This window comes from Rhinatrema bivittatum, chromosome 6, assembly GCF_901001135.1.
Source record: "Rhinatrema bivittatum chromosome 6, aRhiBiv1.1, whole genome shotgun sequence".
Lineage (NCBI taxonomy): Eukaryota > Metazoa > Chordata > Amphibia > Gymnophiona > Rhinatrematidae > Rhinatrema > Rhinatrema bivittatum.
The window spans coordinates 163,503,430-163,531,158 of record NC_042620.1 but is presented as its reverse complement, the minus strand read 5'-3'; the positions used below and the strand labels follow the sequence as shown (position 1 = coordinate 163,531,158).

Below are 27,729 nucleotides of genomic sequence, written 5' to 3'. Positions count from 1 at the left end.
CTTTTTTACAGGATTTTGTGTGAGTTCACAATGTGTCTGGCAGTGGAAGGAGTTTGTGCTGCTATTACTGTGAAGTGCCTGTCTGGATGTGGTGTCATCTGCTTCTCTTTGTGTTTGTGGGTATTTGATTGCTCCTTTCAGCAACCTGAAGAGAATCAAAACTGGAATCTTGAGCTTCTGACTGGCAGTATGATTGCCTATTTGGCAACAGCTGATTCGTGAGAGACTTTGACACACACACACACATATATACACACATACATACACATATATATATATATGATGTAACCTAACTTTGGTGGGTGGGGACCCAACTAATTGTATGGATGGAAGGGGGGGGGGGGGGCCATGACTCAAAACATTTGCTCGCCCCTGGCCTAAAATACCACTGGTCTGGGGCAGTGATAGCATGGTCTTTCCTTCCTGCCTGCGCAGCCTGGAAGAGGAAGTGGTGGGTTTACGCAGGTGTAAAGAACGAGAGGCTATGCAGTCGTGGCTAGAGAAAAGAACAGCACGCCCTCCGCACCGTGGCAAGAAGAGGCAGTATCGACCCTGGGCCTGCGAGGTGTTGGACCACAGGAGGAGCAACAGTGTGAGGCTCCCAGTGCAGCATCAGCCCCTATAGCTTCAAGAAGGACTTCTGCTTAGGATGGGAGGAAGTAAATGTGTCTGATGCAGAAGGGAGAGAGAGAGAGAGAGAGAGCCATGTAAGTACTGAAGCATAAAGAACTGTTGAGCAGTAATCCATGCATTAAGCATGGAGCTTAGAAACATCTTTGCCAGAGTTGTCCAATAGCCTGGGATCTTTCCCTGGCAGCGTATTTGAATAGATTCTGGGGGGTTTTTTCACTCTTAAGAGCTGATTCTACCATGCTGATTAATGAGGTAATTGTACTATTCCAAAGCCTGAAGATTTTTTAACTCTATACTTGAGGTCAAATTTCCTTGCTATTGGGGCACAGGAAATGGGGTTTTCCCCACATTTTCATTTGCAAGTCTTGCAGGATATGATTAACCAGTATTGCTGCTGATTCCACTGGAGCTTTCAGAACCTGGAAGAAGCCTAAGACATCTGCACAAGGGTCTCTGTCCTTATGCATATTCACTCTAAGAGCTTTTCCTAATTTGTCCAGAAACCTGGAGTAGGAAAGGTCTTCTGGGGAGAAAGGTGTCCTGGAGGTTCTGCAAGAGGGTCGAAGGAAATCCCCATTGCTCCCTCTTCAGAGCCTAGAAGAGAGGGAACACTGATCCAGGACTCCAATAATGAAGCTGGTGACTGAGGAGGCATCCTCACTCGCCTTGGAGGAGAGAACGCCTGGTGCGGATCCTCGGAATGGCTAGACTCCACTGCCTGGGAATGCCATGGGCTAGAAGCTTCGTGCCAGGGTTCTGTTACAGAATCCATGCATATTGGGGATTCTGGATCTCCTCGTGGAAATAAAGGTGACAACTTGGAAAGGAAAGGTTGAATGGTACCTTCTCTATTGTTTGTCACTAATGAGGTAAATAAATCCTTCACCAACTCCACTACATGGCTGACGTGCCTTCTGACTTGTAAGCAGCGGAACATCTTCTTCTGATACTAGAATGGAATGTTGCACCTCTAGGCACTAGAGAGCAGATAAGATTTACATCTAGAAATGCCAGATCCTATGACAGCAATTTCATTGGTGAAAGTGCTATAGTAATCAGTGATGAAAGGGTGGGGGGGGATCATATCCCCTTCTGCTCTAGTGAAGAGTTTACCGTAACTAGCATATAGTTGTGTTGGAAAATTTACACTATGATGCATCAATGCTTCCAATGTTTTAATGGACAAAGGTGTCAATGATCGATGTTCCAAGGCTAGAGGTATCAAAGACTTTTGCATCAATGGCACTAGTGACATTTTCATTGATGATGCCAGGTACTTATGCTTTGATGATCCATCCCTTGTGCGTCGACTGTGGCTGTGCACTCGAGCCTCTGTGCTTCTTTGGCGCTTAGTGTTCTGATGGCTCCATGGAGTGGCATCCCTTTTTCTTTGATACACAGTAGCCATATTTACTCGACTCAGAGATTTGATCGTTTCTACCAACGAAGAAGATATTTTAGAAGAGCTAGTGTTCAACTCTACTCCTGGTGAGGCAGACGAGGCTGTGCTTTGAGAAGAGGACTTACTGATGCTTCTACGAGACTTGTGCAGTTCCACCATTTTCCAGGCCCTGGACCATTGAGCTCACAGGGACATCATCCACAATTGTAACAATTTTCTTGGTCATAGGTCTGGACCCAGGCAGCGGTAGCAGAGTTCATATCCATCCATAATGGACATTTTCCTGCCACATTTACAATCTTTAAACATAGTTATTGTGGATTTTTCTTGGAAGACAATTTGACGAAAATTCTTTTTTTTTTTTTTGGAAGGTAGCACTGAAAAGTACTGTTTTGGGGCTGCTGAGACAGTGAGACAACTTTAATTTTAAAGTTTTGGAAATTTTGTAATAAAAAACAGAGATAAGAGGTACATGTCTGTGCTAGTGCACAGATGAGAAAAGACTGAGGGTGCTTATTAGGTAACGCGCATGCTAGAATTCTGGCACATGCTCAGTAGAGTAAAAGCTCTACTACTTATGAAAGAGAGATCCGTTCAGTGCCACTGGATGAAATCACCCAAGTTATGGCTAATTCAGAGCTGCATATTGACAGAAAAACAACATGCCACATTAAGCCTCAATACTTTTCTCTCTTCTTGCAGAATAAGCCTCAAAATGTTTATGCACTAAAATATTCTACATACTGGCTTACCTGTGGTTCTCTTGTTCTTGTCAAGAAGATTCTGCAGCTTGCTACAAAGCTGAATCATATTCTCCAGTTGCCTGTTTATCTGTATATCTTTTACCCAAGTTGGTGTGTGACACACTGGACATTCGCTGCCAATATTTTTGTGCACACACTTTCTGAAAAAAGAATTATAAAAGCACAATAATTTAAAACGGCAGACTCACAATACTTATATTTGCGCTCCCGTTGGCTCTTACTCATGAGATCAAAGTATTATGAGGAAATGACAGGCTAAAGCAGTCATACTGAGAAGGGCTGCAAATGTCCCATCTGAACTTTTGTGACAGGAATTACAATATAGGGTAACTGCACAAAGAGCAAGATAAGAGGCCACTACCGGCAATAGGAGCTGCTCACATCTGAAAGTTCTTAATGATGGAAAAATAAATGCTGGAGAAGTTTGTTTTGGGTTTTTTTTAAGTAGCAAAAGTGCACATTTTAGTCTTGGATGGGTACTTGCTCAACCCACAACATTAGTTTTCTCCTGTGAATCTGTTAATCTCTTACATAGTTATCTTGTCATGTGACTGCTGAAAGAACAGACGATAATATATTATTCATAGGTTGTTGCCCTAAGAGCAAAGTATTACTAAAAACTGGTTTGCTCTATGTATAAATGTTTTGTATTTGCTGTTTTTAAGCCTTTATGTGCAGCTCTCTTATCACAGTTCTGGTTCCTGAAATAAAAGCTGTGTTTTACTATGGAGTGTTCAATGTCTTATAGTTAAAAGGGTTGTGAGTGCTATTAGTATATTTATTTCAAAGACAGTTTCCCTCAGAAGTCTAATTGCAGAGGAGTAATCCATCAATTTACCATCCACACTCCAGGATTGGGCTACAACTCTAATATCTATATGCAATGTTTCTGGATGTTGAACTATGTTCTCTATTACACTTCTGTATGAGGGCAAAAAACTACATTATATAGGTATCAATACATTATATCTGGAAGACTCAACTTAACCCCATGGTGTCTACAGGCAATTGTTTGTACTCTGTCATTCACAACTACCTTTATAATGCCTTTTTTATTTTTTTGTATTTTGTCACCCTGTCAAACCTGGGCATGTACACATTTAGGATGAGGGGAATTTCAACTTCATCATGCCCTGTGGCCAGTAGAATGAAGACTTGTCCATGTGAAGGCAAATAAATAAGATTCAGTTTTGGAGACTGCACCTATGAGGAAAGGCTAAAGAGGTTTGGGTTGTTCAACTTGGAAAAAAGATGGCTGAGGGGGGATATGATAGACATCTATAAAATCATGAGAGGACTAGAACAGATAAATATGAATTTGTTATTTACTCTCTTTCAGATAATACAAGGACTAGGGAACATTCCATGAAGTTGGCAAGTAGCACATTTAAAACAAATCAGAGAAAATTCTTTTTCACTCAATGCACAATTCATTGCCAAAGGATGTGGTTAAGTAGGTAGTATAGCTGAGTTTAAAAAAAAAGGCTTGGACAAGTTCCTGGAGTAGTTGACTGGGACAAAGCCAAAATGGATTTAGCCAAGGGAAGTCTTGCCTCACAAATGTGCTACTTTTTTTGAGGGTGTAAATAGACATGCGGATAAAGGTGAGCCAGTTGATATAGTGTATCTGGATTTCCAGAAAGCATATGACAAAGTCCCTCACGAGAGAATTCTTAGGAAGTTAAAAAGTAATGGGATAGGGGACAGTGTCCTATTGTGGATTGCCAACTGGTTAAAAGATAGAAAGCAGAGAGTAGGGCTAAATGGTAAATTTTCCCAATGGAAAGAGGTAACTAGTGGAATTCCCCAGGGATCTGTTCTGGGACCACTGCTTTTTTATATATTTATAAATTACCTGGAAATGGGAACAACAAGTGAGGTGATCGAATTTGCCGATGACACAAAATTATTCAAAGTTGTCACATGATACAAGGATTGTGAGAAATTGCAAGAGGTTCTTGCAAGTCTGGGAGACTGGGCATGCAAATGGTAACTTAAATTTATGTGGACAAGTGCACCCCCTCCCTCAGACGATTTCCTACAATTCTTCATACCGCAAGATATCTAGCCCCTATCAATATCCCCTTTCCCCTCTAACAGTTTTGACTGTACCTCCCTGATGTTATTTATTTATTTATTTATTTTAAGTTTTTTTATACCGATTTTCCTGCATAAAATGCATATCAAACCGGTTTACAATGAAACAGAATGAGCAGGAAGTAAAATGTTATAATAATAATAATAATAATGTTATGGAGTCATTCCCTCCCCGCAGAAGCTGTTTAATCACTAAATGTTATCCTATTCTGTTGTATTGGACCCGTAAGCACCCCAATCCTAGTATTTATGTTTAACCACTGCATATGTATAGATTATATTCATTTTTGCTTAATCACTAATTCCATATATATAGTTTATATTCATATTTGTTGTATGTATTCTATATTCATACGTGTTTTATGTAAAGCCTGTTGCTGCATTATGCTCTATTGTAAACCAATGTGATGTTCCAAACGTGCCACGGTATATAAAAATCCCTTAAATAAATAAATAAAAATGATGCATTTAGGGAAGAGTAAGCCAAATTACAGATACATAATGCAAGGTTCCACATTAGGAGTCACCTCTCAGGAAAATGATCTAGGTGTCATCATTGAAAATACGTGTAAATCTTCTGCTCAGTGCACAGCAACAGCAGCAGCAGCAGCCACCAAGAAAGCAAAAAGAATGCTAGGGACTATTAGGAAAGGAATGGAGAATAAGAGATCATCATAATGCCTCTGTATTGCTTCATGGTGCGACCTCATTTTGAGTACTGTGCAGTTCTGGTTATCACATCTCAAAAAAGATTTAGCAGAATTAGAAAAGGTACAGAGAAGGGCGACCAAAATGATAAAGGGGAATTGTTAGGACTCTTCAGCTTAGAGAAGAGACAGCTGAGGGGAGATATGATAGAGACCTATAAAATAATGAGGGGAATGGAACAAGTAAACAATCAGTTGTTTACTCTTTAGAAAAGTATAAAGACCAGGAGGACACACAATGAAGTTACTAAGTAATATATTTAAAAAAAAATAAGAAACATTTGTTTTTTACTTAATTATTAAAGGAGAGTTACAGAAATTCACTGCTTTTTCTTGGGATAAGCAGCTTGGAATCTATCTACCCCTTGGGATCCTGCCAGATACTTGTGACCTGGCTTAGCCATTCTTGGAAACAGGATTGGACCTTTGGTCTGACCCAGTTTGGCAAATCTTATGTTATTAGCCAAATTGACGTAAGGAACAGCCACTGCTTATTAATGGTATTAGTAGCATGGGATTTATTTACTATTTGGGTATTTGCTAGTTACTTGTATCCTGGATTGGCCACTGCTGGAAATAGGGTGCTGAGTTTGATATACCCTCGGTCTGACCCAGCATGGCAACTTATGTTTTGATCATTAAAAGAATATTTATTTATTTATTTATTTATTTATTTATTTATGGTTTTTATATACCGATCTTCTTACATTATATGTAAATCAAATCGGTTTAGAGAGAACAGTTGAATAAGCTTGCTTGTGGGCAATTACATATAACAAAGAACTTTTTTGAGTAACATATTGTATAACTTTTTTGAATAACTTTTTTGAATAACATTTAAAACATAACATTTAAAACATAAGAGCTATAAATATAAACCACATGGAGTCGGTACAGAAGGTAACTACTAAAATGGTCAGTGGTCTTTGTTACAAAAAATATGGCGATAGATAAAGATTTAAACATGTATATCCTAGAGAACAAGTAGGATAAGGGAGATATGCTAGAGTCATTTGAAGGGTAGCAGATGCATGGAACAGCCTCCCTATGGAGGTGTTGGAGAGAAGAACAGTATCTGAATTCAAGAAAACACGGATCAAGCACAGGGAATCTCTGAGTGAGTGTTAGGGATTGTAGAGCTGAGCAGTTGGTATGGACGGGCAAACTAGATTGGCAATTTGATCTTTTTTTTTTCTCCTGACATGTTTCTATGGGATTTGCATGGAAGAACACTAATTTGTGCACATATTTTTATTGAAGTTTGTGAGCACATTTTTGTGCATAAAGGGGTAGATTTTCAACCATGCACGCACGGTTCCCTGCAAGCGCGCATGTTATAAAATCAGGGGACCATGCGTGCATGTGCAGGTGGCGCAAACGGGGGGGGGGGGGAAGAGGGGTCAACCTTTGCAATTTCCGCGTAGTGACACAATCAAGCCTTCCCCAGTTCCCTCCCAGTCCGCAACTTCCTTACCCCCTTACCTAAACTCCCCTCCCTCTTCCCCTCTCCTCCCCACCCTCTAAACCTTACCTATCGTTTGTTTTGGTTTTTTTTTTGTTTTACAACTTACTTCAGGGCCAGAGCTAAAGTAATTTGGACGCACCGGCCAGCTGCCGGCGCGCGAGTCATCGGGACAGGATACAAGGGCGCTATCCCGGCCCGCCCCTTTTGCGCGTACAGGGGCATATGCGCATGGCCAAGCCTCTTTGAAAATTCACTCAACGCACGCAAGGTCTGGCCACAGGCGTAAATGCCGGGTTTTATGCATGCAGGCCTTTTAAAATCCGGATTTAAATGCCTTGTTAAAATCAGGCAGCAGACAAGGCAAGGTCGGTTCCAAGGCAGGAGGCCAGGTCCAGGTCCAGGTCCAGGTCCAGGCCCAAGCTAGTGTCAGAATCCAGGAAAACCAACAGAGGGGAACAGGAAAGGACAAGGACTAAGACACACATGACAAGGCTAGGGCAGAACACGGACAAAGCAGGAAAGGAACAAGACAATACAAGGCAGGAGCAAGTGAATACAAGAATAAGAAAGAAACAAGATGCAGGAGAATAGCAACATGCATTGGGACACAAGGCACACCAGGAGACCTGTTGCTGAGGCAGGATTCTGAGGGGCCTTATGTATGGAAGGCCTGTGATGTCATTGGAGGGCACTGCGGGACCTTTCCCGCCGCGGCCCTTTAAGAGTGCGAGTCACACGCACCTAAGGAGTTCCAATGAGGTAGTTGAAGGTGACGGCGTCAAGAGGAGAGACCTGCAGCATGGCGGTGGAGGCAAGTATAGGAGCTCGCAGGGTTAATTGGGCCGCGGATCATAACAAAAAGAAAGGAAATAGTCTTACACCCTAACTGTCAGTTCTCTCAATGGAGGACGGTAAACAGTGCAGTGCCCCAGGAATCTATACTGGAACCTGTGCTTTTTAATCTTTATTTATTTACTCACAATAATTTATAGCCTGCCATATTTCCAAGTCCTGTTGGTGGTGGATAACAATACATAAATAATAACAGCAGCATTAAAACAACTATATAACAAACTAACTACATTCATGTAAAATAAACTTCAATTAAAAAAAAATGTGTCTTTAAAGCCTTCCTGAAGCATTTATAATCTGCAATATGGCGCAAACAATCAGGAGGGCATTCCAAAGCAGAGGTGAAATCTCAGAGAAAACACGCTTCCTAGTGGTCACTAATCTAACCGACTTTGGTCCTGGAAAAGCTAACAGCAATTGGGAGCAGAACATAAAGTTCGTTAAGGTCCATATTGTAATCACCAACTGTTGCAAATACTGAGAGCACTTACTATAAACTGCATGGTGTACCAACAATAACATTTTATATTTTATACAAAACTCAACCTGGAGCCAATGCAAATTCTCTCAGAACCAGAATAATGGGAGCGCACATTGGGCAAGATCCTACTAACCGAGATACTGCGTTTAATAACCATTGCAATAACCACAAATGTATCTTAGATACACAATTCAGTAGTCAAAACTGATAAAAACAAACAAATCAATTAACGTTTTAAAATCATGAATGTCTAAGAAAAACATAAGTGACACAACAGGTGCAACCTAAAAAAGCCCTTTTTTACTACTGCTCTTAGCCTAGGTAAAAAATTAAATGAATTATCAACAATAAAATCTAAATCACGTGCAGCTTCTATAACGATCACTATTTAGCAGCCTCTACAGTTGGGCAACGAGAAACATCTACTATCAACGTAGTTTATACAGAGGTTCCCTAAGTTTTTATATGCTTTCTGTTAATTATTTAACAAAATAAAACAAATATTTATCATTTTCACTTCTGATCGACTTTTTAATTTATAGGTGTTATGGACCAAACAACCCAAGCAACTCCAGGAGTTTTCACTAGTTCAAAATTATAAAAATCTTTTAATTCATGAAGGAAGGTGTTCTTTTGCTTTGAGTACATTGTAGATACAATTTTCTTGTAATACAGTCAAAAGCATTTGCTAAATTTAACAGTGAGGACACAAATTTGTGGGTTTGGGAAGCTGTTGTGCCAGTGGATTTAGGATCTAGGAGATTTTATTTTAATTTATATTTGTTGTATTGAATCTTTGTTTTAAGGTTGTACATTGCTTTGAGCATTTTTTTTAAAACAGTAAAGCGGTTGATAGATGTCTATAAATAAATAAATACAAAATTTTATTCCCAGTCTTCTGTCTCATAAAAATAATGTCTTTGCTGAAAAAACTATTATCCAAATTGCACCATGGACAGAATGCAAAAATCTCAGATGCTTAGCTACCCAGGACAGGTTAGAAAATGTAGTCTTAGAAATTGTTTAAAATACACCCAATGGGACACCTAGATTATATATAATGATGTTCTGAATTTAGCATTCTTTGTTTCACCTTCTGTGAGCAAGACAGACTAACAGTTAAAAGATGCTACATCTCATTTTTCCTGCCACCAAGGGGCCAGTTCAATTGTAAAATTACCAATATGAAAGGTCAGATAGAACTGAAAACTAACCAACTAGGCCACTGAGAATATGGGGAAGATCTGAAAGAACAAGCTGAGATTGTTTTTTGATGCTTTTAAACATGTAACATAGTGAAACACTAAAACATCTGACCTGTCTTAAAAAAAAAAATGATTTCTAGCATAACCCAATCTATAGGTTTTTTTGGCACATTGTACTGTGTGGACACCAATTAAATTATCTAAAGCTAAAACTGCAACCACAAATAAGTGCTCATCTTGTGGCTATTTCACATATGCTTTAATTCTGTATTAATATTCAATCTTTTCGGAGAAAAATGTACAAGATAATTACAAGAATTGTCCTTATTTATGATCAACCCTTCTAAACTGTGATATTAAAATCTTGTGGGATAAAATAATCTTTGATGCAATTATCAGATTCTGTTATATCTTTCTATTGTTGTCTTTCGCAGTTAATTCTTTCTAACTGGAAAACCGTAATCTGCTAGATGTGACATATTGGTGGAATACAGTATGTTTGGTGCCCTGATTTCAAATGGATAGAGCTAGCAAGTTAAACTATGTGAAACATGGAAGTCTGTGAATTTATGTTCTTGACTATTATAATGTCCTTCCTAGTGAATTTAAATAGAATGTATTTTAATTCATTTTATCTTTCTTCATGATTCAATTCTCTAGCTTGTTCATTGGCTTTCGCTCTCATTTAGTTATGTTTGTGATTTTTGTCTTGGATATTGAAAGTAAAAATACTCAGGCTAAAGAAAACTATTTTCATAAATACTATAAAGAATATTTTTTTCAATTAACAACAACAATATCCTAGTAACATAGTAAATGATGGTAACATCACTCCTCCCCATGGTATTTATTGCCTATTATGCTAGAGTTACAGATTTACTCAAATCAGGCATTCAAACTGGTGATGACAGAGAGGTGCCTCATCACACATTGCAGTTACTTCTGGATTTTACCAGGGCCTAAGACTCTAAAGCCCAGATTTTAAAAGGGCCAAGCGTGTAAATGTCGGGGTTTACGTGCTGGGCCAGACCTTCCGCGTGCATTTTACAAAGACCCGGCCACGCGCATAAAACCTGGTATGCGCAGGCAGAAGTGCCGGCCGAGGGAAAAGGGGCAGCCCGGGGGTATGGCCTAGGTGGGGAGGGGCCGGGACAGCGCCATTAGCTGCAGTCGCGGGGAAGCGCGCGTCGGCAGCCGGCCGGTGCGCGCAGATTACTTCTGCTCCGGAGGAGCAGTAAGTATTAAAATTAAAAAATTAGGGATAGTTAGGGTAGGTTTAGGGGGTGGGCAGGAGAGGGTATGAGGGAGGAAGGATAGAGTTAGGTGTCATGTGCGCATGTGCGGGCGGCCCTCGGACTTTATAACAAGCGTGCGCTGGCGCGCGCTTGTTATAAAAGCAGCGTGGCCATGTGCGCGCACTCCTTTTAAAATTGACACCTTATTGTATTCTAGATCAGTAATAAAGCCAGCAGCTTTTACAAATGGTATAGGGCGGACAGACTGAATACACCTGCGCTAAAATGTTAACCTATATGATAGAATTACACGGAATTTCTCTCTTTTTTTCTGTGACAAGACAGTTCTTCCTGCTCCAGTTCAGTCTGGACTGGCTTCTAATGGCTAGCGTGCCATAAGCCTTCCTTCAATTCCCTTAATTTGTAGCCTCCCCCTCCCCCACCACTGCAGTGATAGTCCTTGGCCAGGGGCAAAACATGTTACACAAGCACATTGAATCTGGCCTCTGAGTGTCACTGTTGCCAACCACCCTGCCAGACGAAGCCAGGTTTGGAAAGAGAGCCTAGGTTTTCTGCAAGGCAGTGCCCAAAACTGCCAGGAAGCTGGCTAAATTATAGAATGTCTAACCTTGGCAGGATTTAGATAAGCAAACTGAGGCGCAAGTAGATGCTGCTGCTTTAGAAAAACGTTATATTTTTACAATTAAATTACTTGTATAGAGCAGTGGTTCTCAACCTTTTTTGGCTGGGACACACCTGACAGATGGTTCTCACATGCGTGACACACTGAACATGTGACCTTCACGGGGCTAAATGTAAACAAACACTCTGCATCCACAGGAATCCCCTCAACCCCCAGTACAGAGCAGATCTAAGGCATTACCCTGTACAACTCGCCATACAAAAAAAGATATTCTGGTTCTGATGACATCCCAGTAAAAGCAAAACAAACTCCTTTTACTACCAGGCAAAATAGCCTTCCTTAGGAAAAGACAGTAATTTACCACTAAAGCATATCCTATTGAGAAAACACAACAAATAAGATTGATACAAATGCCTACATGCTAGTAAAATACCTCACCTCGATCACACACCCAGAACTGACCTTCACCAAGTACAGAAAAAACACAAATTATAAATATGGAGACAGAAACTGGAATGGAAAACCGAAAAAGCCACTCTGCATGCAGTGCGAACCTGGAGAAATGGAAAGAGAAATATAGCACCTAACATAATCCCAGGATCTGCAATAATGCACACAAACTAACCCACACAAAGTTACACCTGTATTATGGAACACACGCAAACAGTAACAACCCTATCTAAGAAATACAACTATTAAACCAGGCCCTAAACACTAATACATTTCCTATTGGGAAAACAGAATAAGCCAAGCTGCTATAGAGCCCCACACAGAAATAATTGTAAAGCTATACTAATAAATGTTACAAAACAGCTGCTGGACAGAATAATATCCAACAATTAAAAACTCATAAAAAATTAAAAACTCATAAAAAATATTAAAACATGTCCAAATATCATAAATATTTCAAAACAGCAGACATTGCATAATACCCAATAATTAAAATGGCAGTCAATCAAGAGAGGATAAGTAAAGCCACCTTTACTTACCCTCTCCAGCAACTCTCCTACTCCTTTCCCTTCTAGGCCAATAGCACTCACCAGAGGCAGCAAGGGCTGCTGAAGCTCTGTCCCCACAGTCCTCTTCCTTAGCACCCACAACCAATCACACCCCCCCCCAAATTAGACCCCTCGACCAGTCTCGGGCTCTCTCACTCACCAATCATCTTCCTGACCAGTCTCTCTCTTTCACATACGCACACTAATCATCTTCCTGACCAGTCTCTCTCTCACACACAGAAACACATCACCACCACATCACACTCATGGTCTCTTATATACAAGCTCTCAATCAAACACAAATGTTCTCACACCCATTCACACCAGCTCTTACCCAGGCACTCATTCACACACAGACGCACCAGCACTCAGCCAGGCACTCAGTCACACACAGATGCTCTGGCACCCATTCACACCAGCTCTTACCCAGGCTTCCATTCACACCCACAAGCTCTCACCCAGGTACCCATTCACATCCACAAGCTCTCACCCAGGCATCCATTCAAACCCACACACCAGCTCTCACTCTGGCACCCATTCACACCCGCTCTCACACAGGCACCCATTCACACCCACACCCACACCAGCTCTCACCCAGGCATCCATTCAAACCCACACACCAGCTCTCACTCTGGCACCCATTCATACCCACCCACACCAGCTCTCACTCTGGCACCCATTCACACCAGCTCTCACCCAGGCATCCATTCACACCCACACAACAGCTCTCACTCTGGCACCCATTCACACCCACCCACACAAACTCTCACCCAGGCATCCATTCACACCCACCCAACACCAGCTCCCACCCAGGCACCCATTCACACCCACCCACACCAGCTCTCACCCAGGCACCCAGTCACACCCTCACACACACCAGCTCTCACCCAGGCACCCAGTCACACCCACACACACACCAGCTCTCACCCAGGCACCCAGTCACACCCACACACACACACACACACCAGCTCTCACCCAGGCACCCAGTCACACCCTCACACACACCAGCTCTCATCCAGGCACCCATTCACACCCACACACACACCAGCTCTCACCCAGGCATCCATTCAAACCCACACACACACCAGCTCTCACCCAGGCATCCATTCAAACCCACACACACACCAGCTCTCACCCAGGCATCCATTCAAACCCACACACACACCAGCTCTCACCCAGGCATCCATTCAAACCCACACACACACCAGCTCTCACCCAGGAATCCATTCAAACCCACACACACACCAGCTCTCACCCAGGCATCCATTCACACCCACCCACCCCAGCTCTCAGAATTCTGAAAATGATTTTATAAAGGGATAGTATTATGATACACAAGGAAGTTGAACATGTAGAAAATTTATTGAGATCCAGGAACATGAGAATTTTAAATTTTCCAGTCACTCGGCTCCTATCTCCTTGGGAGATGTTTAAAAAATTCCTGAAAGTGTCATTATTATATCAAGATGATGAAATTCCCAAAATTTCAAAAATATATTATTTAGAGAAAAAATCAGCCAAAGGTACTGATATTCAGAATGTAAATGGAGAAGTTCCATCTTCTCCGGGAATTTCGACTTCCTTAGAGGAGTCGATTGATATTATTAATAAAAGAGCTACTCTTTTTATATCATTTGTGGCTGAACAAGATAAAGAGAATTTATTTAAAAGATTCTTTAGATCTAAGGATTTATTATTTTGTGGACATAAACTGCAGATGTTTCCTGATGTGGCTAGATCCACACAAGCTAGAAGAAAGTATTTCTTGTCATTGAAAGCATGTGTACTTGCAATTGGTGCGACTTTTTTTTTTTTTAATTCCCTTGTTTATGTTGTATTAATTATAGAGGGAAGAGATTTGCATTTTTAGATCCAACACACTTAGAAACTTTCTTGGTTGATAAAAGTCAAGCGGAAATATCAAGTGAGCATGCCCAGTAAAGAAAGAATACCTCCCTTCTCTTCATATATTGTTTCAATGTTTTGTTGTATAGAATATAATAAATTGCCTTTTCAGAATTGATGGATATATGGTAATGTTTACTTTAAGTCTCCCCCATTTATGGTATATGTAACAACAGTAGTAATTACGGAATTGTTTGAGTTCTATATTCTTTTCTGTGTTGAGATACATATTTTCTTTTTCATGGTGTAAGCTACTAATGAAAAATTTAATAAAGATTAAATAAAAAAAAAAGAAGGCATTCAACAAAGTCCTCCATGAGAGACTTCTAACAAAACTAAAAAGATAGGAGGCAATGTCCTTTTGTGGATTGCAAACTGATTAAAAGATAGCAGACAGAATAGGACTAAATGGCCAGTTTTATCAGTGGAAAATGGTAACCGTGGAGTGCCTCAAGAACTGTACTTGGACCGATGCTTTTTATTATATTTATAAATGATCTGGAAAGTGGTATGATGAGTGAGATGATCAAATTTGAAGATGACACAAATATATTCAGAGTAGTTAAATCACAAATGGTTTGTGATAAATTAGAAGAGGACTTTGCAAGACTGGAAGATTGGGCATTCATATGGCAGATGAAATTTAACGTGGACAAGTGCAAAGTGATGCATATAGGAAAAAAACAATCCATGCTGTATTTATACAATGTTAGGTTCTGTATTAGGCGCTACCACCCAGATAAAAGATCTAGGCATCATAGTGGATAAGACATTGAAATCAACGACTCAGTCTGCTGCAAAGCAAACAATGTTAGTAATTATTAGGAAGGGAATGTCAAATAAAACAGAGGATGTCATAATGCCTCTGTATCACTCCATAGTGAGACTGCACCTTGAATACCATGTGTGATTCTGGTCGCCGTATCTCAAAAAAGATATAGTTGCACTGGAGAAAGTGCAGAGAAGGGTGACCAAAATGATAAAGGGCAAGGGACGGCTCCCTTGCTAAAGAGGTTAGCACTCTTCAGCTTGGAGAAGAGATGGCTAAGGGGAGATATGACAGAGGTTTATAAAATCATACAAGGACTTGAACAGGTAAACGTGAATCGGTTATTTACTTTTTCAGATAATACAAGGACTAAGATGCACTCCATGAAATTATCAAGTAACACATTTAAAACAAATCTGAGAACATTCTTTTTCACTCAATGCACAATTAAGTTCTGGAATTTGTTGCCAGAGGATGTGGTTAAGGCAGTTAGTTAGCTGGGTTTAAAAAAAGATTTGGATAAGTTCCTGGAGAAAAAGTCCATAAACTGCTATTAATCATGTTAACATAGGGAACAGCCACTGCTTATTACTGGCATTAGTAGCATGGGATCTTTTTAATATTTGGGACTTGCCAGGTACTTGTAACCTGGATTGGCCACTGTTGGAAACAAGCTACTAGGCTTGAGGGGCCCTCTGACAACTTATGTTCCTATAACTACCTGCCTGTAAATAAAATGGAATGCTTTATATATTGACTACAGTTATAGCACATCACATGAGTGCCAATAATACCATCTTAGTCTCTATGCTCTGAAAGTGTCATTACTTCAGCTCACTGACACATCAACTACTGATGCTACCTTATGTTAGGTTGCTTTGTGCTAGGGTCAGGTGGGATAGTAATACTACAAGTTCAAGTGAATTTGCGGAAACTCAATTAACTTAGTACCTTAGTTTTGCTTGTACCTAGTATCCCCATTCAACCCACTTACAATACAACCTAGTGCAGCAAGACCCTGATGTAGTAAGGTTATATTGGGCTATGCGCATATATTACCACATGGTTATGCATACATTTTTTACATACAGTGTTATGTTATGAGTAAAGTCAATAGTGGACCCTTGGGCCGGCTGAGGTGGACAGCGTCCACAGGAGTTAATAAGCCGGGAGGCGGCACTCAGCTGGAGCGGACTGATGGCGTCTTCACCCTGGAAACCCAAGACCCCCCCAGGAGGAGCCCGTAGGGGTCCGAGTCGCTGGGACTTAGGAGAATCGTGAATGAGTCCAAGGTTCGAGGCTGGCAGAAGACAAAGGAGAATCGTGAAGAAGACCAAGGTTCGTGGCTGGCTGAAGACAAAGGAGAATCGTGAAGAAGACCAAGGTTCGTGGCTGGCTGAAGACAAAGGAGATTCGTGAAGAAGACCAAGGTTCGTGGCTGGCTGAAGACAAAGGAGAATCGTGAAGAAGACCAAGGTTCGTGGCTGGCTGAAGACAAGGAGAATCAGGAACCGGAGCTGGAGTCAGGATATGTAGACAGCAAGTAGAGCCCAGAGCTGGAGCCAAGGCACAGCAGGACCAAACAGAACCTGACCTGGAAGCAAGGCACGGCTGGGACAAGCTGGAACCGGAGCTGGAAGCAAGGCACGGCTGGAACAAGCAGGAACCAGGGCTGGAAGCAAGGCACGGCTGGAACAAGCTGGAACCGGAGCTGGAAGCAAGGCACGGCTGGAACAAGCAGGAACCAGGGCTGGAAGCAAGGCACGGCTGGAACAAGCAGGAACCAAGGCTGACAGCAACGCTGGGAAGCAACTAAGCACACAGCAGAGTGACCTCGTTGCAAAGGCAAAGCAAGGAAGTCAGACGCTGGTTTAAATAGCCGGCCAGCGTCTGACGTCAGGAACGGGGCGGTTCAGCACTTCCGGGTGCTGGACCTTTAAGAGCCCCCTGCTCGCGCGCGCGCGTTGCCTGGCAGTGGGAGGAGTCTGAGTCGTCCCTCGGCAGCGTCTCCACGTGGAGAGAGACGCTGCCATGCGGCCCTGCAGGCCCCAGGAGCAACGGAACGCGGCGAGACCGGGAGAGGCAGCAGAAAGGTAAGGACCCGGTCGCTAGCCTAGCAACCGGGACCGCAACAGTACCCCCCCTTTTACGCCCCCTCTTCAGAGGACTAGGCCTGTCAGGATGGTCCAGATGATATTGCTGTAGGAGAGTCTTGTCCAAGATGTTGCGGGCAGGCTCCCACGTATTGTCTTCGTCTCCACAACCTTCCCAGGCCAGCAAATACTCCCAACGTCTGTTGGCGAAACGAGCATCCAGGACCTCTCGTACCTGAAACGTAGGATCCCCATCCGTGGTGGTGGAAGCGTCGTCAAGAGGCCTGGGGTGGAATCTGGAAAGAATTACTGGTTTTAAGAGAGAGACGTGAAAGACATCATGAATGCGTAAAGTGGTTGGGAGTCGTAGACGGTAAGAGACCAACCCTACTCTTTCTGCTACGCGGAAGGGACCACAGAACTTGGGAGAGAGTTTCTTGGAAGGTTGCCTCAAATGAATGTTCTTTGTACTAAGCCACACTCGATCGCCTGGGAGGAAGGTGAATGCAGGTTTTCGGTGTCGATCATAGTAGCGTTTAGCAGTGCGTGCGACCTTCTGAAGACGGTGTTGAGTTGAGGACCACAATTTACTCAATTGGTCCGCGGACAATTGAGCAGCGGGTGAGGAGGTTGGTACAGGTAGAGGTAACGGTGGTTTGAGCTGTTTACCGTACACAATTTGAAAAGGGGATTTCCCCGTCGCCGTATGTATCTGATTATTATAGGCGAATTCAGCCCAAGGCAAAAGCTCCACCCAATTATCTTGTTTGTGGTTAATGAACGCTCGTAGGAACAACTTTAAAGAACGATTCATGCGTTCAGTTTGCCCATTACTTTGCGGGTGAAAAGCGGAAGAGAAACTCAACTGGATCTTAAATTTTTTGCATAAGGCTTTCCAATACCTGGCTGTGAATTGAGGACCTCTGTCTGAAACAATGTCCTGAGGCAGACCATGAATACGGAATACATGGTGTGTGAACAGAGAAGCCAGTTCAGTGGCGGAAGGTAATTTGGGTAAAGGCACAAAGTGAGCCATTTTAGAGAAGCGGTCCACCGTGACCCATACCACAGTCTTGCCTTGCGAAGGCGGGAGTTCCACCATAAAGTCAGTGGCAATATGTGTCCAGGGTTCCGTGGGTATAGGTAACGGTTGTAGTAACCCTCTCGGGGGGCCATTAAGCGGTTTCTGCAGAGCGCAAGTGGGGCAAGAACTCACGTAAAGGGAAACATCACGTCGAAGACCTGGCCACCAATAGAAACGATTTATAAGATCCAAAGTTCTTAGTCTACCAGCGTGCCCCCCGGTCAAGGAGTCGTGGCCCCAAGACAGGACTTCCCTCCAAAGCCTTTTAGGAACCGTAGTCTTACTTGAGGAACAAATGGAAGTAGTAGTTAGTTGAACACAGGCAGGATCCAGGATGGTTCGTGGAGAGTCGTCCTCTTCCTCCGGCTGACAGGTACGAGATAGAGCATCGGCTCGAACGTTCTTCTCCGCTGGTCGAAACTTGAGGATGAAATTGAAACGACTGAAGAAGAGTGACCATCTTGCTTGCCGCGAGTTTAGTCGTTGAGCTCGGGCCAAGTACAATAAATTTTTGTGGTCAGTGTACACTGTCACCGGATGATTAGCCCCCTCCAGCCATTGCCTCCACTCCTCGAAGGCTAACTTAATGGCTAGGAGTTCCTTGTCTCCGATGCCATAGTTACATTCAGCAGGCAAAAACTTTTTAGAGAAGTAAGAACATGGCAACAATTGGCCCGAAGTATCGTGTTGACTGAGCACCGCTCCAACAGCCAGATTCGAGGCATCGACCTCCAAGATGAAGGGTCGTTGTGGATCTGGGTGTCGTAGGCAGGAAGCGGCTAGGAATGCTTGTTTTAAGTCTTCAAAGGCAGCCGAGGCGGTAGTGGACCAATCGTGAGCGTTAACCCCTTTGCGAGTAAGCGCCGTGAGAGGAGCTACCTTCTGGGAGTAATGTGGTATAAAATGCCTGTAAAAATTGGCGAATCCAAGGAATCGCTGTAGCGCCTTCAGGCCAGACGGGCGAGGCCAATTGACAATGGCCGCCACCTTCTCTGGGTCCATCTGGAAACCGGACGAGGAAACAATATATCCCAAGAACGGAAGCGACTCGCGCTCAAACTGACATTTTTCAAATTTAGCGTATAGATGATTGTCCCTTAGAGCCTGTAAGACTTGTTTGACGTGTTGGCGATGGGAAGAAAGATCTTGGGAATAGATCAGGACGTCATCAAGGTACACTATGACGAAGGAATGAAGCATCTCCCGGAGTACCTCATTCATCAGATTCTGGAAGACAGCAGGGGCATTACATAAGCCGAAAGGCATTACTAAGTATTCGTAATGTCCATCTCGCGTGTTGAACGCTGTCTTCCACTCGTCACCGGGACGAATACGAACCAAATTGTATGCTCCACGTAAATCCAATTTTGTAAAGATCTTGGCCCCCTGAAGTCTATCGAGCAGTTCTGGGATCAGAGGCAAGGGATAGCGATCTTTCTTAGTGATGGAGTTCAGACCTCGATAGTCTATGCACGGCCGGAGGGAGCCATCTTTTTTGGACACAAAAAAGAATCCTGCTCCTGCAGGGGAGTGCGAAGGACGAATGAACCCTTTGGCAAGATTCTCCGTAATGTAGTCTGACATTGCATGGGTTTCTGGCAGAGAAAGAGGGTATACCCTACCCCGCGGAGGAGTGGAACCAGGTAGTAAATCAATGGCACAGTCGAAGGGCCGATGGCATGGAAGCAGTTCAGCCTTTTGTTTGGAGAACACGTCAGCGTAATTCTGGTACGGCAAAGGAAGGTCCAGGGCAGAGTGAGAGAGTAATATCTCCGGTCTAGGAACGGGATCCAGGCAATTCTGGAAACAGGAAGGACTCCATTGCGCAATTTGGAGAGAGTCCCAATGGATCACCGGAGCATGTTGTTGCAACCAAGGGAGTCCCAGGACCACAGGGTGCACCGATTTATCAAGTAGCAAAAAGGAGATTGTCTCAGTGTGAAGCACTCCCGTCCGTAAAGTGAGAGGCATCGTAGTTTCAGAAATGGATCCAGGTAGAGGGGTTCCCTGGATAGAGGTAACCCGTAATGGAGGTATCCGGCGCTTAGTAGGTAGTCCTAATTGGTGTACCAGTTCTCTCCAGATAAAGTTCCCTCCGGCTCCGGAATCAATGAAAGCTAGAGTCTGAAAGGAGCCACCTGGATACTCCAACGTTATAGGAACTGTACATTGAGGAGTAGCATTAACATAGCCTAGGGGAACCTCCTCATCTCTCCCTAGACTTGAGCTTTTCCCGGTCTCGCAGGACACTGACCCAGGAAATGACCCTTAGTGCCGCAGTATAAGCACAGGCCTTGAGTGCGGCGACGTGTCTTCTCCTCCTCGGTTAGGGGCGCCCGACCAAGCTGCATAGGTTCCTCAGAGGGGCTGTGGGAGGCTGATGATGTCTTGTGAGATAAAGTCAGAGACCTGGAGAAGGAGGGTGCCAAAGAGACAGGCCGACGAGGAACTCGACCCTCCTTAGCTCGTTGCTGCAATCGCCGGTCAATCCTCCCGGCCAAGTCTATCACCCCGTTCAGAGTGAAGGGCAGGTCGCGAGCCATCAGCTCGTCCTTGATACGGCCTGCAAGGCCTTCCAAGAAAATACCCCGCAAACAGTCATCCTGCCAGCCGAGTTCCATCGCCAGAGTACGAAATTCAATAGCGTACTCCGCCAGAGAACGGGATCCTTGTCGTAGCTGTAGAATTTCAGTGGTAGCGGTGGTAGCACGAGCTGGCTCGTCAAAAGTCTGTTTGAAGTGAGTCACGAAAACCTGTAAATTGTGCAGCATGGCGTCCTGTTTCTCCCACATGGGAGAGGCCCATAGCATAGCTCTCCCATCGAGCAGAGACAAAATATATGCTACCTTGACGGCATCAGACGGGAACTGCCCTGGTAGCAAAGTGAAGCGGATGAAACACTGATTCAAAAACGCCCTGCACGATCTGGCATCCCCGGAGTATCGAGTAGGCGCTGGAAGCTGAGTCTGCGCGGGAGCTAGAACCGCCGGTGGAGGCGGGGGTTGTGCCACCGGAAGAGGATTGGCGTCCAAGCGACTGGCTAGGCGATCCACCGTAGCAGCCAAGACTTCCAGACATTGCTGTTGCTGCTGGATTCTTTGGGCCATGCCAGGGATGGCCTGCATAGGAGCGGAGTCCGCCGAGTCCATGGCCTTTGCAAACTGTTATGTTATGAGTAAAGTCAATAGTGGACCCTTGGGCCGGCTGAGGTGGACAGCGTCCATAGGAGTTAATAAGCCGGGAGGCGGCACTCAGCTGGAGCGGACTGATGGCGTCTTCACCCTGGAAACCCAAGACCCCCCCAGGAGGAGCCCGTAGGGGTCCGAGTCGCTGGGACTTAGGAGAATCGTGAATGAGTCCAAGGTTCGAGGCTGGCAGAAGACAAAGGAGAATCGTGAAGAAGACCAAGGTTCGTGGCTGGCTGAAGACAAAGGAGAATCGTGAAGAAGACCAAGGTTCGTGGCTGGCTGAAGACAAAGGAGATTCGTGAAGAAGACCAAGGTTCGTGGCTGGCTGAAGACAAAGGAGAATCGTGAAGAAGACCAAGGTTCGTGGCTGGCTGAAGACAAGGAGAATCAGGAACCGGAGCTGGAGTCAGGATATGTAGACAGCAAGTAGAGCCCAGAGCTGGAGCCAAGGCACAGCAGGACCAAACAGAACCTGACCTGGAAGCAAGGCACGGCTGGGACAAGCTGGAACCGGAGCTGGAAGCAAGGCACGGCTGGAACAAGCAGGAACCAGGGCTGGAAGCAAGGCACGGCTGGAACAAGCTGGAACCGGAGCTGGAAGCAAGGCACGGCTGGAACAAGCAGGAACCAGGGCTGGAAGCAAGGCACGGCTGGAACAAGCAGGAACCAAGTCTGAAAGCAACGCTGGGAAGCAACTAAGCACACAGCAGAGTGACCTCGTTGCAAAGGCAAAGCAAGGAAGTCAGACGCTGGTTTAAATAGCCGGCCAGCGTCTGACGTCAGGAACGGGGCGGTTCAGCACTTCCGGGTGCTGGACCTTTAAGAGCCCCCTGCTCGCGCGCGCGCGTTGCCTGGCAGTGGGAGGAGTCTGAGTCGTCCCTCGGCAGCGTCTCCACGTGGAGAGAGACGCTGCCATGCGGCCCTGCAGGCCCCAGGAGCAACGGAACGCGGCGAGACCGGGAGAGGCAGCAGAAAGGTAAGGACCCGGTCGCTAGCCTAGCGACCGGGACCGCAACATACAGTTTCATCCCTGATGCAAAAAGGAGTTTAGCACATATAAAATGTGTTCACAACCATGAGTAAAACTGTGGACACAAATGAGTGCTACTCCATTCAAATTTTATGTAAATCAAAGCATTATTTTGCAATGCAGAGAAGACTTAATCATGTTTTCTTTATGATGGAAATTTAACTCCTGGTCAGAGATGGAGTAAAGTTTCTGGGGGTAGTGTTGGTCTATGAGGTTGAATCTGGTGTTCGTGATGCAGGGATCCTGCAATCAGCAATTACGCACAGAAAAACAGGATTTGTGCACAAATCCCCCAAATGAACTGAACCAAAAATATTGGGCCTGCACATCTCTGATTCTTAATACCATCCAGCTGAAAGTTCTGACAGAAATTATTAAACCACCCAATCCTTAAGGCTTACTATCCAGCTGCTTACCTACAGAAGACATGGTCACATCCTCCCAGGCACACAGGTTCCTTCAAGACACAAACACTATTGATAAAAAAAAAATGTTAATCAATGTATTTTATACCACTACTTGTGTCAGGTTTCATGTCAGTCTGTGAACATTACCTTTACTTTCTTTAGATTTCTTACAATTTGACTGCACTATCTGCATCGGATTTTAAAATGGCATTAAGGTCTTGATACATAAAGGCTACCTTCTACCTTAGCTAATTCAAGCTGCTGGCAAATGTCATCTGTTTAAAAAGCAATGCAGATGATTCTAGTTATACACAGATTTTCTCCAAAAAGAGAGTAAGCAATGCAAACAAATCCAAAAAGAAATTAATACTAAAGCCCTGTAGGTAAAGACTGAGAGATGAGAAGATGAAAATGGAGCAGTCTGAATTAATTGGCATGCCCATCCAGCTATTCATTCACATGCAAAGTCATCTTTCAATGTACAAACTGAGGAGAATTTTTATACAACCTATTTAAGTATCCAAAAAATACAATTTTAGATGTGATCCCTCATGGATTTATTTTTGTATTTTGCATTCATTTTTATGTATTGTTTGTCTCATTGATGATATCTTTGATTTTAATTATGTTTGCTATAAACTGCTGTGAACTATATGATGTACATGGGTTATAAATACATTTTAAATGTAAATGTACCTTTAAGAAAGTAAATCTAACCAGTATTTTTCCAGACACATTTTCTTATTTTTATGTGATCTGACTTGAAAAATCTGGGTAAAAACTAAAGTTTGTTGGTCTCCAGATGAACACAGAATGTCAGGAACTTAAACCTTAGCTTGGAGCACTACTGTTACAGCTGGAGAGAAGAAGAATGAAGAAAATCAGAGCAAGATCACAACAAGGTCATTCAGAGCAAACAAGAATGCCTCTGCTTTTTAAGAGTGGATGGGAGAAGAGGAAGGAGGGTGGATCCAGGCCCATTTGAAAGGCATTAGCTCAATTGCAATTTTTAGCTTTCAATCTGTTTTCTTCATTTTCTCACATTTTTTTCTAATTAAAATAACTATAGATAAAAATAAATGTTTAAATTAGAATCAAAGAGCCCTATTTACCTCTAATAATAAATTACAGCAGATAAACATTGAAATGGCCCATCCAGACTGCCCACTTGAGATTCATCCACTTTGGATAGATACGCATATACATCCCCATATGCAACCAATGCAAACTCCCCCTTCCCCCACATAATTTACCTAACCTCTCAAATTTTTCCTGCCTACCACTGCCCTCAATAATCTGTCCCAAACATACCCAAACCCTGTTACAGGGATGGACTCCACCTCCTTATTTATTTGATTTATATTTCACCTTTCAGGCACTTCAAAGCAGATTACATTTATTATTTATTTATTTGTATTTATCAGGTTTTATATACCGTCATTCGGCTTCATTATAAAGCCATCATAACGGTTTACAAACAAGGACAAAGGTTTCTGTTTAGGCCATTTCAGGCCTTGCCAACTTCAACTTTGATAGTTTTATACTGCCTTGCTAGTTTGATATGGTCTTAAATTTGTATATCTAGCTTGATGCCCGATTGGATGCGCTAGAATAACTCCTGATGCAATAATGGGATTAGCACATCCAAAAACACACTTCCAAACCTGTGTGTAGCTAATAGTGCTCATCACATATAAATGCCATGTTGATGAGGCTATTAGCTAGTACCCCCAATTTTAAAAAATCACCGTGCGCCCGACGCACACATTTTACCCCTCCAAAATTAACATCAGCCCCAGAGCTGGCCTAAGTCTTGAGCACACCAAGCCATCAACAGAAAATACCGCTTTTCTTTGGTTCCTCTGACTTAATATTGTTGCAGTACTAAGTAGGAGGAACCACAGAAAACAGAAACATGCAAAAAAAAAAAAAGTCTTGTCAGATTAGGAAAATGGATGCTCAATTTACCAGCTTTCATTTTCCTAACCCATGGCTGTTTACAGGTTCAGAAAACGGATACTCATTAATTGAGTGACCATTTCCCTAACCCGTGGTTGTGTGCACAGCCACGTCTCCTGGGCGACCAATACCAAGGACACGCAATTTCCCCTAGCACATCCTTTTTTTAATGTGGTTGTTTATTTGCATATCGCGTGTCCTTTTTTAGCACGTCCATATTGCAGTGGCCTGTAAATGAATAGGATTTGTTAAAAACATAACTCTTGCTGTATATACCCAAGAACGAGCATTTTCCATAGCCGGACCATCAATGTAGAAATCAGAAGTTTGAAAATGCTTCAAAAACTTATTTAAATTAGCTTTTCCAGCACTGTTTTGATTGGCCATCTACCAGTCAATATTTTGTAATCTGTTAGTCATTTTAATTCTAATTTATGTTTTTGTCATGTTAAAAGAGTAACTATGTATTGTATATACCATTGTAACCCGCCCTGAACTATGGAAGGTGCGGAATACAAATGTTTTAAATAAACATATATAAGTATGACTCTTCCACAATAAGACAGGCTCATCAAATGCAGTATTAACTTTGAAATAGATGACAAACAATGAGCACCTCTTACTGGAAAATGCATTTAAAGTTAGAAAAGAAAATGGTGAGCAACTTATTTGCACGCCTGAAGAAATGTTAACCATGCAACAGAAAGATAAGAAAAGGAAAACTAGAAATAAAAGCATATGAACATAGCTAACAAGAAAAGAAAAAAAAAAAGCAAAGACCAAAAAGAAGTCACACACATTTTTCTCTTATACTCTAAAATGTATCTCACACAAGTTATTCATTTATAAACTGTATATATACATTTCATATTTAAGTGTCTGCAAACTTTCAAGGATATGGGGGATTTACTTCATAAACGGTTAAGGAAATAATATTCCAGATATGTTTTGAGATGAGGAGATGCAGCTAAACGCCTTGTTCTTAGTGTGGGGATTTTCCTGCAGTTGTCAGAAGAAGCTTGAAAACCGGAGAGAGGGATGGTAAAGTCCCATGATCACCTTAATTTATTTTCTTGCAGTTTTGATTATGATCTGTTAAACTCTTGAAAAATCTGTATATTTTAGCAGGGTTTATGAATGCAGTCTTTCAGCTGATTTCTAAACATTTTAGGTTGATGGTGCTTTTTAATATACAGATGTCACAGTGTGTATGTTTGGTGTATGTAATTCTGGTGAGCCAAGTGTGTATAAAGTGCTATTGTATTACTAGAGACTGTCAGCAGCACATTTTGTCATGTACACTATCTTTGAATATGTAATCTGCAGGTACTTTGTAATACGTTAATAGTTTTTGTTGCTGGTATGTTTTATTGTTTAAGATAGTTCTGCCCATATCATCTAGTCTCATTTTACTCACAAGGGTCTTGCAGTCCTTATAGTCAAACCGCACATGGTATGAATCTTAAACAGTAAAACAAACAGGCAATAACATCTGATATCACAGAAGGTGGGGAAAATTGTTTTCCCTCTAAGCAGTCTACCAGAATGAGATCTAAAAAAGAAAGACAAGAAGGAGACTCAAGACTTATTCTGTTAGGCTTGTTGATACATCCCCTCCCTAATCCAAAACTGCCTAGTTTCTCTGTATAGGTTAGGAAGGAGACTCCCTTTTTCTTTTGATATCCCATGTTGTTATTTTCTCGGGCCTGAGCAAATACGGTACATCTACAGAGGAGACTCTCAGGGCCTGATGCATCCAAAGTTAGAGAAAGGGACAGGGGAGCCTTCATCAATCAGGCCCTTAAGAGTAATCCGCTGCAACCCATCCATAGTGCCTATTCATACTCAGTGCAAGGTCTGCAGAGCAGAGGCCGATCCGCAGATAGAAACACGTCTTTACCAGAGGGAGCAACTCAGTCGCTTCTCCAGCTGTTCCAATGCGGCCCGGGTGTTGGTCCAGTCCAGCTGCTCCGCCTCCATGGTTCCGGTCACTTTTTCGGCACCGGCTCCTCCTCCAGGCTGGTTCCCCGAGCGGATCTTCATTGCCCCGGAAGCGGGCATTACTTCCTCGCCGCAGGAACAGCTTTACCCGGGAAAGGGAGCAATGCAGGCGCGCGCAAGACAGTTCGGACCCCGAGCTGCCACTTTAAGGGCGTGCGATTAGCAGTGGCCCTGGACCCGCTGCCGGGGACGTTACCGAAAGCGTCAGCAGCAGCGGTTATTGATAATATTTCCGCACACTGCCGCCGTTTGAGCCCAAGCCCTACGGGCGCTTTGAAAGATGGCGCCAAAGTACAAAGTGGGCGGGGAGAGAAGGAGGAGGAGGAGGTCTTAGCTTAGGGAAGGTCGGTCAGTTTCTGCTTCCGCGTAAGAGAAGCAGGAGCCTGGTTGAGCTATGGGATGTTCGTAAGCTTGATGAACCCTTGGCATGACCCAGTATGGCAAGCCTTTTGTTTTTGGGTTTTTCTCTGACGTTCAGGGGAGAAGAAAACTGCTGCACAGAAAAGTTAGTATTTTTCTATTTTGTAGGTTTTAGTTCTGCTTTCGCTATTGAAGAGAAGATAATTAATTTATGGTTGATGTGTGTGTTTCAAGATTATACTAGCATAGGGTCAGATTTTTTTTTGCTATACTGGGTAAGACCAAAGGTCCATCAAACCTAGTGTTTTGTTTCCAACAGTGGCCAAGCCAGGTCACAAGCACCTGGATCCCAAGGGGTGGAGAGATTCCAAGCTACGTATCCCAAAAATAAGCAGTGGATTTCTGCAACTCTGCCTTAATCGAGTTTAATGGCAGAGGCATAACGAAGGTC

At 43.2% G+C, this 27,729-nt stretch overlaps 1 protein-coding gene across 2 annotated transcripts in view; it reads right to left on the bottom strand.

The window, feature by feature from the left end:
* BARD1 (BRCA1 associated RING domain 1) overlaps positions 1-27,295 on the bottom strand; it is a 336,286-nt gene extending 308,991 nt beyond the window's left edge. The window contains exons 1-3 of one of the 2 annotated variants that reach the window (XM_029606122.1): positions 26,818-27,295; positions 22,968-23,024; positions 2,788-2,939 (exon numbers count right to left, since the gene is read on the bottom strand). In XM_029606122.1, coding sequence (XP_029461982.1) covers positions 2,788-2,939; positions 22,968-23,024; positions 26,818-26,978 — 370 coding nt within the window. In that variant the 5' untranslated portion in view covers positions 26,979-27,295. The remainder of the gene's footprint in view (positions 1-2,787; positions 2,940-22,967; positions 23,025-26,817) is intronic. The other variant, XM_029606123.1, reaches the window with a different exon arrangement.
* Between the last annotated feature and the right edge of the window lie 434 nt (positions 27,296-27,729).